Source organism: Hipposideros armiger, unplaced genomic scaffold (assembly GCF_001890085.2).
Source record: "Hipposideros armiger isolate ML-2016 unplaced genomic scaffold, ASM189008v1 scaffold_202, whole genome shotgun sequence".
Lineage (NCBI taxonomy): Eukaryota > Metazoa > Chordata > Mammalia > Chiroptera > Hipposideridae > Hipposideros > Hipposideros armiger.
The window spans coordinates 1,142,468-1,156,313 of NW_017731552.1; the positions used below are offsets into that span (position 1 = coordinate 1,142,468).

The 13,846-nt window shown below is 48.8% G+C and overlaps 1 protein-coding gene across 1 annotated transcript in view; it reads right to left on the reverse strand.

Annotated features, from left to right (window-relative positions):
- The window catches only part of SH3GL1 (SH3 domain containing GRB2 like 1, endophilin A2), a 35,398-nt gene extending 21,668 nt beyond the window's left edge, over window positions 1–13,730 (reverse strand). The window contains exon 1 of the mRNA XM_019653448.1: window positions 13,473–13,730. Within this exon, the coding sequence (XP_019508993.1) occupies window positions 13,473–13,517 (45 nt within the window). The 5' untranslated portion in view covers window positions 13,518–13,730. The remainder of the gene's footprint in view (window positions 1–13,472) is intronic.
- Window positions 13,731–13,846: the final 116 nt, after the last annotated feature.

Here is a 13,846-nt window from a genome sequence, read left to right on the forward strand (position 1 = left end):
ACATGCAAAAAAAAATTTAAACTGTACCACTAATCTTACACCACATACAAAAACAAACACAAAATGGATGAAAGATTTAAGTATTAGACCTGAAACCAGAAAACTCCTAGAAGAAAACACAGGCAGTAAACTCTCTGACATTGCTCTTAGCAATAGCTTTTTAGATATGTCTCCTCAGGCAAGGGAAACAAAAGAAAAAATAAACAAATGGGACTGCAAACTACAAAGTTTTTGCATAGTGAAGGAAACCATCAATCAGACAAAAAAGACAACCTACTGAATGGGAGGAGATATCTGCAAATGATACATCTGAAAAGGGGTTGATATCCAAAAAATTTAAGGAACTGATATAATTAAACACCAAAAACCCCCAAACAATCTAGGTTAAAAATGGGCAGAGGACCTGAATAGACATTTCTCCAAAGAGGACATACAGATAGCCCACAGACATATAAAAAGATGCTTACCATCACCAATCACCAGAGAAATGCAAATTCAAACCACAATGAAATCTCACCTCACACCTGTCAGAATGGCTATCATCAATAAATCAACAAACAAGTGCTTTCGAGGATGTGGACGAAAAGAAACCCTCATACACTGTTGGTGGGATTATAAATTAGTGCAGCCACTATGGAAAACATTATGGAAATTCCTTGAGAAATTTAAAAAAGAACTGCCATACGGCCCAGCCATTCCTCTTCTGGGTATTTCCCCAAAGAAAAAGAAAACATGAATTCAGAAAGATATATGCACCTTTATGTTCATTGCACCATTACTAGTAATAGCCAAGATATGGAAGCAACTGAGATGTCCATCCATAGATGAATGGATAAAGAAGATGTAAAACATATATACAAATGGAATATATTCAGCAATAAAAAAAGAATGAAATCTTGCCATTTGTGACAACATGGATGGACCTAGAAGAAATTATGCTAAGTGAAGTCAGACAGAGAAAAACAAATACCGTATGACTTCACTTATTTGTAGAATCTAAAAAACAAATGAATAAACAAAATAGAAACACCCATATAGAGAACAAGCTGATAGCTGCCAAAGAAAACCAGGGTGAGGGAGGGGAATAATTTTAAAAATACAAAACATCAAACAATATGACATTAAAACCATATAAAAAATCTTAAAGAGGTCAGAAGTCCAACTGGATCTCACCAGCTAAGACCAAGGTGATGGCAGGGCTGCATATTAATTTCTGGGGATTCTAGGGGGTTCCATGCCTTTTCTGGCTGCTAGGGGCTGCCCGCATTCCTTGACTGGTGGCCCTTTCCTCTGTCTTCAAAGCCAGCAGAGGCAGGTCTCTCATCATGCTGCCTTCCCTCTGGTTCTCTCTTCGGTAGTCAGTCACATCCCCCTCTGACCACAGCAGGAAAAGGTTCGTATTTCTAACCCTTATGATTAGAGCCAGGGTGCTCCATCTCAGGGGCCCATACTCTTAATCCCATCAGCAAAGTCCCTAGTGCCAAGTAAGGTTACACATCCACAGGCTCCAAGGATTAGGACAGGGGCATCCTTCGGGGAGGGAGGGGGGGTTATTCTACCTGCCACAGGAACTACAGTCAATTTTTGTTATTCATAGTGTTTCTGTTTAATAAAGTCACACAAATGATGAATTAGCAAATACTGAAACACAGCTCCTGGAGAAAATACTGGGTTAGATTCCTGGAATGTGTGTATTTCTGTTTAAAGACACCTTATTTAATATATATTGTTGCTTCATTAACATTGAACTCAGCCAACAGCACTGTAAATGCCTGAATAAAGTTTCTCTAATACACGTATTTTCTCTGTAAGGAACATCACAGCTTTCTTGCATTTAGGAACCCTAGAGAGCACTTCAGCTCTACACTTGAGGCCAGATGAAACAGCGAAAACACCCACAAAAAATACAAAAAAAAGAAAGAAGAAAAAGCAGCACCAAATAAACAGCGAAAAGGACACTGGTATATAGTACAAGAGCTGAAGCAAGAAGGCAGAGCACATCAGGAGACTCAAAGTTTTTTCCGCTCTGCACGTATCTGCAAAAGTGCCACAAGTATTGATCTGGGGGTCACAAATAAATTTCAGCCAGTAGGTGAAACTGCAAATATAAAATCTACAATCGAGGATGGACCGTATATCCCAGCCTGAGTAGATACCAGGTGCTGTCTGTGGGCTTAGTCTTACTGTTGAGACCATGAAAACCGAGTTCTTGAGGAATTGACATGCTGGTGAAGAAATCAGTTCTGTGAGGACTTGGGACACAGGGCAGAAACAGGGTTCTGGGTGCTGGCAACAGCTGTGGGCCTCCCTGGGTTGATCCACGGTCCATGTTCCCTCTGGACCACGCTGAGCTAACACTGAGCCTCCGCCCCACACACACTGCTTCCTGGCCCAGGCCCCTGGGCACGTGCAGCCTAGTGGAGCATAGTTGAAATATCGTTTACAAAGACTCCAACACATGACCCCGTCAGCTTTGAGTCCAAGACTTTAGAACATGCAAATTGAATAGGTTTTGTTTTTTCCAGGCTGGTACTGCTGAAAACCTATATGGTTACATTAAACAAGGTGTGACTTTAGAAAAACTCTCAGACACAGCCCAAGGGGACAGCTTCAAGACTGCACTGCCACACTGAAGAGCAAAAATTTGGAAACATCCTAAATGGCCAATGGCAGGGGGACCGACAAAAGCACTTTGGAACAGCTGCACCAAGTGAGCTATACACCTGTGGAAACAACCTCAAGTCACAGACATCAGTGTGAATGAAACACACAAATAGTGCTGAGCAAAGAAGCAGGTTACACACAAAAAAACCAACATGTGATACCATTTACATGAGGTGTAAAGTTGCAAAACAACACTGAGCTTTTAGTGCTAAATCCACAGGCAGTGCCAGGTATAAGGGAAGAGGCTTTGATGACTCTTAACTATACTGCTGTTTATTTAAGGTCTGGTGAGCACTTGGCAATGGCCTGGTCATTCTTAGTATCTTTCTCTGTCTGAGACACTTTATAATGCAAATTTAAGGTGCCTGGAAAGGGATGTTCCCCTTTATGACTTATTGGTACTGATCAGCTGGCAGCCTGGTGAACGCAGGTTGTCAGTTAGCTAAGTGGGAACTCCTCCTGGGAGGAGGTCCCCTCTCCTTCAGGCTTTCCTGTGAGCTGAGTAGACTCCTGTGAGCTGAGCAGACTCCTGGACGCAGACTGGAGAAAGGTCCTCCTCCCCACTCTCCTGAACAAGCACACTCTCCCGAGCCCCACACACTCCCCTGTCCCTGCACCTCCCAATTCGGACTCCCAGGCCTACCAGTCCAGAGATGGTGGAGGGACTTTACTAAACAGAAGAGCGCATCCAGTGCTGAGGATGAGGGGCGGAGGGGTGGGGGTGGGGGGCTAGGAAGGAGGGGCCTGGGACAAAGTGAGGAGCCTGCTGCAGGATCTGGGGCTTGGAGAGAACCCTCAGCTGCCCTTGAGTCCCCATGGGAGAGAGGCATTGATTAGGAACCTCCCAGAGAGAAACACATGAGACTTTTCCACCGTGAAGTAAATGTGTCAGAGCAGGGGAGAAAGACGATCTGTTTCGATGTCCTGGCCCTCAAAGCCAACCTCTGTGAGGGCGTCACACACGTGTAGGGGCTCTGACCCAAATAGCCACTCTGCAATCAATGAGGGGCATGCTCTACTTCTGCAGAGCTAGAGGACAATGCTAGGCCAGGAGGGTCAGGTTAGCGATGGAGAATCCCGTCCCCGTTCCCTCAGCTGCCCTCTTCTGAACCACAAAGACTGGCCAAAGGCCAGGCTGCCCGCCTGCGTGCCTGCCTTCAGACAATCACGGCTCTGATGAGCTGAGGCCAGCAGGGTTGACTGATACCTGCCTGTCTGCCCATGGCAGCCAAAAGGCATCATTCCTGGGGAGGTGGGTGGCAGAGGATGAGGAGGAGCCTTGGGGGCAAAAAGAGGCAGGAAGCTCCCAGGTTGCTTCCTAACAACTTGAATTGCCTCTTACTTCTGGGTCTGTGGCCCAAAACGACAGCAGAAAAATCACTCGTCAACCATTCCACTTTACAGACAGTAGGCTAGATTGAGCTGTAATGGTGAAAGATATTTCAATAACTGGCCAAGGCGGTGTCTGAGGACTAAGTAAAATGACTGAACTGTACCACTTACAGTCATGCCTCTTCCCAGACACTTAGGAAATCCATCCTCACTCCACAGCTCTCTCTTCTGCAAGATTTCCTGATTCTCCATGAAAACTATGAGGTGCATGGGTGGTGGGGGGTGCCAAGAGAAGGCAACGTTGTTTACAGGGGATCATGTTCTCCAAAGCATGGGACAAGAGAGAAAATTATTCCTGCAACAATGCTCTTTCAAACTCCTTATTCTGGCAAGGAGAAATGGTGAGGTGGGCACTGTTCTAGTTTCAACAACTCCTTAATTAATGAGGGAACAGACCCCAGGCTCGGAGGTAAGGTATCCAGGAAGAATCAATCAATTACACTACTTTGTTTCGGTTGTATTCGGTGGTCCAGTTACTATAATTTTATAGCAAGGAATAACATCAAGCTCCCAATAAAATAAATTTAAAAAGTGAGTTGATTTAAAAGGGGAAAGATACGGAGAAGGTGGCAGAGTGAGTCAGGGTTCTCACATGGAGTCAGGGCAAGGACAGAAAAGGGTGGGGGTGAGCAGGTAAGGAGGCTGGCTTCCGGTGCACTGGGCCAAGGAGTGTGCTGTGTTTTGGGTACTGGCTGGATGGACAGGGACCACCATCTAGGGGGCAGCTGGGAATGACTGGGGATATAGAACCAGAGGACAGGTGCAGGAGGGGTGGTGGGTGTCAGATAGGTGAGAAGAGAGGGAGAAGGCCCTGGGGAGGAATGGAAAGGCCACACAGAGAGCCAACTGGGACAAGGAGGAAGGAGGGAGAGAGGGGAGGTAAGAGCTGACAGGTATGGAAGCCAGGGCTGGCAAACAGGACCAAGGCTAAAGCTGGGCAGGTCTGAGAGCCCAGTGGGCCTGGGGAACAGGCTTCTGGCAGTCTAGCCTTGAGAAGGTGGAGCCCAGCAAACTCCATTTCTGAAGCAGGCCAGGCACCTCCAGGTAAGTTTCTGCCTGGCCTTGGGGTCCAGGTAACAGGGATTGCCTGAGACATAAGTCAGGGCCCTCTGGCCCAGCCAGTGCAGGTCTTTATCAGCCACAGCTCCTGGAGGCAGATTTTAAACCAAAGGGACAACCTCTGAGCTTTGATTTCTTATTTTTTAAACCAGTCAGACCTGTTCCCGACTGAGCCCTCTAAGGCCTCACCAGTCACCCCGATTTCGTGGGGTTCTGCCAGGGCCTGAGCAGGAGCCAGGCGGGGGCTGGTGCTGAGCCACCCCCAAGGACACTGTTGGAGGCCCCATTTCGGATAAGGAGCCCTTTATTTCTGATAACATGGTCAGCAAGCCATGACCCAGGGGGCTCAGGCCTGTCACAAACCCCCAGGCAGACCTGCTTTGATGAGATGAAAAGCACATTTGATGTGAGGATGTACTTGGCATGTGGCACATGGGTCAGATGCTTGGAGGGCGGAGGAGTATCGTATCTCCAGTGGGTGGTCAGGGAGATGGCAAGGATAAAGGAAGATATACACAGGGCTTTAAAGGGCAAACAGGAAGTGGACAGAGAGACCTAGGGTAGGCTGGGGAAGGTGAGAGGAGCATGTGTTCCAATCGAAGGAGGCAGGAAGGTATAGGCAGCTGGGCGGGCCCGAGTAGACTAGTCAGACTGGAGTGTGCCGCCCTAGAAGCAGATGGGTGGGAAATGAAGCCGGGACTAGGGTGTGGGCTCCAGAAGGTCCTGAATGCCAGGCTGGCACTCAAACTGCATCCAAGTCAGCCAGAAATGTCCTTACCACGCATCCCAGCCTCTGCTTTCTCGAGGCATGCTGATGCAACTGCTCCCATTTTTGCATTCTCACAACCCAGGTGGCAGCACCTGCTCGCTCATGTGCGGGGGCAAATGTCCTTCCAGTGTTTACTGAGTTCCCAGACAGGCCAGGGCCAGGCTCAACACCAGGCACACAGCAGTGGGCAGAAAACATGGTTCCTGCCTGCAAAGAGCTTATAATATAGTGACAAAGACAACAGAATAATCACCCAAGTCAACCTCAGTCCTCGACTGAGAAGGTGCTGTACAGGAGTCCGTAAAACTGGGAGACAGAGCCTCTGAGGGATCCGAGGTCTGGGAAGACACCATGAGAAAAGGCTGGAGTGACATACGGAGGCTGAGTTCATTGCCGTTCACAAGGCCAAGGGCAGGAAGAGCTGCCCAGTATGGGGAGGGCTATGACAGCATCACCTGTGACAGCAAGCCCTACCAAAGACCATGGCTGCTGAGCGGGGCTGGCTGTCTCACACCTGGGGCACCACTGGGAGCATTTAATGCCCAGGTGTGGAAATCTGAGCAGCCAGGCAGCAGCCCTTTCCAAAGCAGGCAGGGGACAGATGCTGAGTCAGGGACTCTGGAGGAAATGGCACTATTCGGAGGAAATCACAGGCTATTTTCCTGCTGTGGCTGGGAATCTCTGCGTGACCCCACTCTCTTGGGGCCCAGTCAGCAGGTTTTTCTAGGAGCTGAGCGGAAAAGGAAGATGAAGTTGTCTTCTGGGAACTGGCTGCCAAATCTAGCACTGTGAAAGGTGAGGGGGCAGGGAGAAGAAGAAGGGAGGGAAGGGGGAGTGGGGGGAGAGAAAAGAGAGGAGCCAGCTGCTGCCACATTCTTCCATCCAGCTTTCCAGGGACAGCTTTGAAAAAGTACCCACACAGAGTGCCCTAACACTTCACCAGGCACATTAAAAAGCCATTAGGGCTTGAGCACAGGGGGTAGAGACACCTAAAAGGGTCTGTGGTGCTCCTAACCCCCTGAGGCAAAAAGGCCTGTGAATTGAGAGTTTCAGCATCAAACCCTCCCTCTAAAGCTTAGAAACCTCACCCTGCCTTGGAACTCAGAAACAGAAACAATTTGACTTGCCTCCCGCCACTCCCCAGCCTCCTGCCACAGTGCCAAAACCTGCAGTTGCCTCTGAAATCCTCTGAAGGAAGTTGGCTGCAAGCCCCAAATTAAAAACTAAGTTTCTCTAGATTGGATCAGTTCCAAAATATTGCCAACACGGAAGATGAGGAGAGAGGCTGAGATTGGGGCCAGCACGGAGTTAACTAGCCTGTGCCCCCGAGCCAAAGGCTCAGGACACACGTGCCAGAGGCAAATGGCAGGCCTGGTCACAACCTGCAAGTTCTTCCTCTGAGGAAAAATGCGAATAGACATGCATGTGGACAGCTAAGGTGCAAAAGGGTGAGCTCAGGCCCCAAATGCACTACAGTGCTCAGATTTTGGTTCCGCAAAGGGAAGGCTGGGTGGATAGGTGGATGGGTGAACACCATGATTTTCTCAGCTCATTGCTAAGTCTATCATGATAGTTCTGGGGTCTCAAAAATGTGACAGCCCCCCAATTTCCGAAACAGAACAGGGAGAGACTGTGAAATCCCTAACCTCACAGGCTGTCATTAAGTGGCACATGGAATATAATTAAGTGTCCTATGGCTTTGCCTTAAACACACCCAGATAAGCAAGGTGATTAGAGTCCACAGTGTTTGACATGGTCTTGAACACACACGGGATTCTGAGTCAGAGGTGAACTTTTGGCCACCGTGGCAGAATTATAATGTGATGACCCTGTGGTCCTGCTCTGTTAATAACAAGAATACACAGGATGATGCATGGTGACAGAGCACATCCACAACTGTGAACAGTGGGGCCTGTGAAGGTGGTCAAGTTAACCTGATTTTACAGACATGCCTGGCAAGTCGGGAAGGGGGGGACTTAAGGGGTCCTTGGTTGCTTTAGGGAAGGACAGTTGCAAACCTCTTCTGTAGCTCCAGAGTCCAGCCTAAAACACTGGCTGGTTACTCCACCCAGCCAGCTGGTGACAGAAAGCTGAGTTGGGGGAAATGGCCCAGCCTATCCACTGACAGAGCAGAATGGGAACATATCCACCCAGGGTCCCACAGGGTCAAGGCTAGTTCAAGGGTCTTCTTACAAGAGCAAGTCAGCAGGGTGGCTTCCTGTAAGGATGGACTTAACCCAGTCCCCATCACACGCAGATATAGTGACAGCCGTGCCAGCTAAAGCCCTTCCCACACCTGCTGCCCAGGGAAAATGGTCTTCTGTAGGTGAGCCTGCAGCTGCTGAGCTCAAGGGCCTGGGGCAGGACGGTGCCCTCCAGACATCGTCTATTACCTGTCTGTCCCAGTGCATGGGTTCCACACTTTTATTCATGCTCAGGTCAAGGGGTTACAAGTTCTAGATATTTGTATCTTAAGATCATTCCATGTTTATTACTTAACAGGCCAAGCACTTTGCTAGGAAATCAAAAGCATGATTTCACAAACTGAGGTTTAAAGAACAGGTCAGTGCAGGTGGTGTCTGTGGACGTTCCAAACACTAGTCACGTCCTCCAGAAAAACTCTAATAGATTGGAATCCTGGGTCCCCCAGCCCTCCTTCCACCCCACACCTCTCACAGGAAGTTTGATCTTTCCTCCTAGGCCCAAACTTGGGGCCTAGCGAGCACCCAACAAACTTCAAAGCTAGGGGATATGGCGGTCATGAATTCTCCTCCTAGCTCAAAGGGAAGCAATCTTGTCAAACTCTCCCTCCTTTCAGGCAAAAAAAAAAAAAAAAAAAAAAAGTTAGGCCAGCATTCCAGCCAGCTGCCAGCTCTATCCCTAGTTACACTCTCAAATCTCCACACGGCCCAACCACAAGAATTATCAGGAAACCAGTTAGCAGTTTAGGCCTGAATGTTAACGTCACCCAAACACACACGACAATGAGAAGTAAACTTTTGAGTTTGGATCTCACTAGTAGGGTTCCTTTATCCTTCTTAGCTCCCCAGAAATAATCATATAAAAGCATCTTCCCCAATTCTAGCCTTGCATAACTTATCAGATGGCTACTGAGGGAGTGGGCATTCCACAGGGAAGCCAGAGGGGACCAAAACAGCCCAAGACAGATGCCTATTTCTTTTACTGCTTTCCTCTATAGCAGCGGTTCTCAACCTTCCTAATGCTGCAACCCCTTAATACAGTTCCTCATGTTGTGGTGACCCCCAACCATAAAATTATTTTCGTTGCTACTCTATAACTGTAATTTTGCTACTGTTATGAATCGTAATGAGTATCTTTTTGTTTTCCGATGGTCTTAGGCGACCCCTGTGAAACGGTCATTCGACCCCCAAAGGGGTCGTGACCCACAGGTTGAGAACCGCTGCTCTATATATTCAACTTGCCTCAGCTAGGCCCTCAACCCAGGCAGTGGCCAGCTCATAAGAAATAAAAACTCACAAACTTCCCACTGAAGCCCAAACTGATTTTATATACATGACCTGAAAGTTTTCATCTGAGATGAAATGGTGTGGAATTTGCCAGCATACTGCCAGATACAGGCAGACCTAGGAAATATTGCAGATTCGGTTCCGGACTACCACCGCAATAAAGCCAGTACCATAATAAAGCAAGTTGTAGTCTTTTTGCTGGGGGGGAGGGTGTGTGTGTCTTGCCTTCAATATGTAAAAAAATTGCAACATCTGTGAAGCACAATAAAATGAGGTATGCCTGTACTACTACAATTGGTTTGTTACAAGTATGCGATTAGAAACTTTTAATTAACATTATAGCTTCACCTGTTAGAAACCAAGTTTGTCTTTTCCAGGCTCTCTGGACATCCACCAGGCTGCTATTTCTCAATTTAGAAATGACACTGTTACAAGCCTTTGAAATCAAGAACCTGTTCCAAAGTGGGATTTCTCAACCTCGGTGCTAACATTTGGGGCCAGATAATTTTTTTGTTCTGGGAGGGCTGTCATGTGCACTGTAGGCTGTTTGGCAACCATCGGTGGCCTCTATCCACTCGATGCCAGTAGCATCCTCTCTTCAAGTCGTGACATCCAAAAACCGTCTCAGGTATTGCCAAATGTCCCCAGGAAGGTGCATAGAGGGAGACCAGAGAGAGCAGGGTCAGTCACCCTTGGATGAGAAGCACTGATGCAAGCTTATATCTTCTCAAAAATACCAGATGCCAAAAGACACTCTGGGGTTCTAAGGATTTGGGAACTGGACGCTGAGTTTTACGTACATGTCCATCTGTGTATATGTAGTTATCTGTGTTTTAAAAACTAGGGAAAGCAGGCAGCTGTCACAAGAATGGCCCAGGTGGGATTTTGTTGTTGTTTTTGTATAACTGTCTTCACTTTTCTTACACTTTAAAGCAGGATTTCTCAATCTCAGCACTATTGACATCTGAGGCCAGCGAATTCTTGGTTGTGGGGGCTGCCCAGTGCATTGTAGGGTGTTAAGCAGCATCCCTGGCCTCCACTCACTAAATACCAGTAGTAACCCAAGTTCTGACAACCAAAAATGTCTCCCTATATTGCTAATGTCCCCTGGAGGACAGAAGTGGCCCTAGTTGAAAAGCAGTTCTAGAGGAAGACAAATGTCCCAAAATCTTTCTGTTTAAAAAGGGGAATATAGGGCCGGCCGAGTGGCTCAGTTGGTTAAGAGCTCGCTCAAGAGTTTGAGCTCTGAGCAACAGTGGTTCAAGTCTAGCCCGAGCTGAGCAGCCGCTGAGCTGCCAACAGGTAGCAGGATGGCTCAGCTAAAAATAAAAAAAAAAATAAATAAATAAAAAATAAAAAAATTAAAAGGGGAATATAGGCCGGCTGAGTGGCGCGTTGGTTAAGAGCTGGATTGGGACGCCAGAGGGCCCCGGTTCAGATCCCACATATGAGGGCCAGTGACACTGCCCTCTACAGCTAAGATGCTGAACAACAGCTCAACCTGGAGCTGGGCTGCTGTGAGTCGAGGGTGTAGGCTGCAGTCCCTGCTGCAGTGGGTTGCCATGGGCTACCGTGTGTAGCCAGCAGCCAGCATGAGCGGCCAGCGGCCGTCCAGAAGCCGGCAACTGATCTGCCTCGTCCTGGAAGAGCGCTATGCTGGTGCCAACTTGGGCCAGTGAAGCAACCCCCTCCACAACTAGACTGAAGAACAAAAGGACAGCAACTTGTCTGTTCCCCTTCCCCCAATTCCCCAGCACTGTTCCCATCCCCCAATTCCCCAATTAAAAAAAAAAGAAAGAAAGAAAAAGGGGAATACATTTACCCTTATGCCAGTAAGTGAGGCCAGTTCAGATGGACTACTTTAAAGCATATTGCCTATTCACGCTGAGAAGTCAATAAATATTACTTCATTAACAAGAGATGTTACTCTTCAACAGACAACCCTATTCTGAGGGCATAAAAGAGGATGAAAGAGGTATTCCTAAGACCAAGAAAAAGAAACACACAGAGAGATGGACATGGCCAGATAAACAATGGAGATGTTAGAGGACTGTGGAAACTATTGCAGAAGAGAATGGAACGCAGCCAGGGTGATTCCTGAGAGTACACTGCAACATGGAATTGATCAGGCGGCCAAGACAACCACTCTCAGGTTAGGATGTGGCCATCGCAGTAATTCTTTGAGGCTGGGACTCAGATAATAAATTGAAATGAACCACCGGCTTACACTGCATTGTGCTTGTCAGGTTTCAAAGCACTCCTCACAGATCTGAGTGCGGGCCATCCTGTTTCCCCCTGACATAAAAAGCTCTAGTCACTGGCCTGAAAGGCCCAGCTAGTTCCTCTAGCTGGGGTGGGATCGGCCACCAGCATAGGCCCTGATAGCTGGGGGTGGGGTGGGCTCCCACAGACCTGTCTACATGAAGGAACAAAGTGGTCCAGGAATTCTTCCAAGACCTACAGAGACATCAGTTCTGTAGGAGGGACTACATCAGGGCCCAAGCAGCTTTCCCAGATGCTCCAGTCAAGCACTCGGGAGTCTGATGCCTGCTGGGCAGGGTCTAACCCAGGGCCAGGTCACTTCATTCCATCCTGTTAGGGCAAAGGGCTGTACTCTCAGCAACAATCGCAGAATCCCTCAAAATTAAGTCTCTCTTCCTCTAGGGTTTAGCCAACATCTGGGGTCTACAGACAGACCCCAAATATCTTTAGCTCTAGACAACCACTAGGGTTTAGACTTTTTCCCTTGAGGGCAAAACGTACCAGCATGTGTTATTGGAGACTCATTTCTCTTCCCTCCCACTGGACCTCTTCAAATTGGGAGTAGAGCCCAGTTTGCCAGCAGAGCCCACACAGTTCTGAAGATTATCACTCATTCCTCTATGGAGTCTATTCACACAAACTCCACACCTATGGTTCTTAATCTGGGATGCAATGCCGGGACCAAAAGGATTCAAGGAATCTGGGGCTTCTTGCCCCAGACTTTCCCAAAAAACCTATATTACCTGTCACATGTAAAACACATATATTCTTGGATTCAGCATGCCACTTCTGGGGATTTACCCTATAAATACAATCTCCCCTGCGGGCAAAGATATTTGCTAGCTATTCACTGCAGTATTGTTTGTAGCACAAAACTACTAGAAACAATATAAACATCCATCAATAGACAACTAATAAGATTAATAATGGTACACTTCATGAAATGGAATACCAGGAACCCATTAAAAAGATTCAAGAAGCTCTAGTGGTATGTTCTAGTGCAATAACTCTGGGGGAGGGGAATGAAAGGGCTCCCCCAGGGTCATTTGACAGTGACCAGAAACATCTGTGGTTGTCAAGACTAGGAAGCTGCTCCTATATGAGTGAGTGGAGGCCAGGGATGCTGCTCAACAACCCACAGTGCCCAGGATGGCCACCCCCAACCACAGAATGACCCATGGTGGAGAATTCCAGCTTTAGTGTGATCTCCAAAACAGATTTAACAAAAAACTCAAAGTACACAGGACTATGTTACACCACCTGTTTGCGTTATTAAAGGGAAGGCGTACACATATTTTGGAAAGAGACATACATAAGTCGTTGGTGACAGTCTCCTTGTCTCTGAGGAGAGGGCCTGAAGTGAGAAATTGACTTTTCATTCTATCTTTTCAACTTTGTACTGGGTCCGTCGAAAAAGTGTTTTTGTTGCTGTTGTTTTTTAAATAGTTGTGGTAGACACAAAATTTTCCTGCCCCTGAGCTATCTGGGAAGAGTCCTGCGTCCACAGCCTAGGGGCTGTTTCTTCCCCTTCTCTCTCCCCCGTCCCGGCCCTTTAGAGGGAAGGGGAGGAGTGGTCCACGTTCCGGACCAACCTCTGGGTGCCTCTCTCTATCCCAGCCAGGTGTCTGCCCACCGTTCTCGAGGAGACTGGAGCCCACATATCGGGCAAGGCCTAGGCCCCCTCGCACCCAGCCCTTCTGGGCTCTCCCCACCCTGCGAGGGACACGTGCCCTTAGTGTCCCCGGCCCTCCGCCCTAGCTAGGGGCCGGGCCTAGCTCGGCCCCTGACTCCGGGAAGCTCGGGTCCCGGGGCTCGCCCCCGCTATGGCCTCCGCTCACCTGGCTCGCCTTGTAGAACTGTTTCTTCAGCCCCGCCACCGACATTCTGCCTTTCGCCGTCCGACCTCCCGCCGGGACCCAGCAAACCGGAGGGACAGCGCAAGCGACAGGCTCCTGGGCGCCGCCGACCCCCCGCGCGCCTCGGCGGGCCCTGTCGGCACCGCCTCCGCAGCCCTCTCGCCAGACCCGCGCCCGCCCCTGCGCCGCCTCAGCCCGTCGCGCGCCCGCGCGGCCAGGATATTACATGGCAACCACACACTTCCGGCCCCGTCTGCGCACGCGCGCCTCCTGCCGGCCGGACAGCGCATGCACACTTCGCCGGCTGCGGGAGAGGCCGGTTCTGCCAGCGAGTGGACGGAGCGAACCTAGAGCGG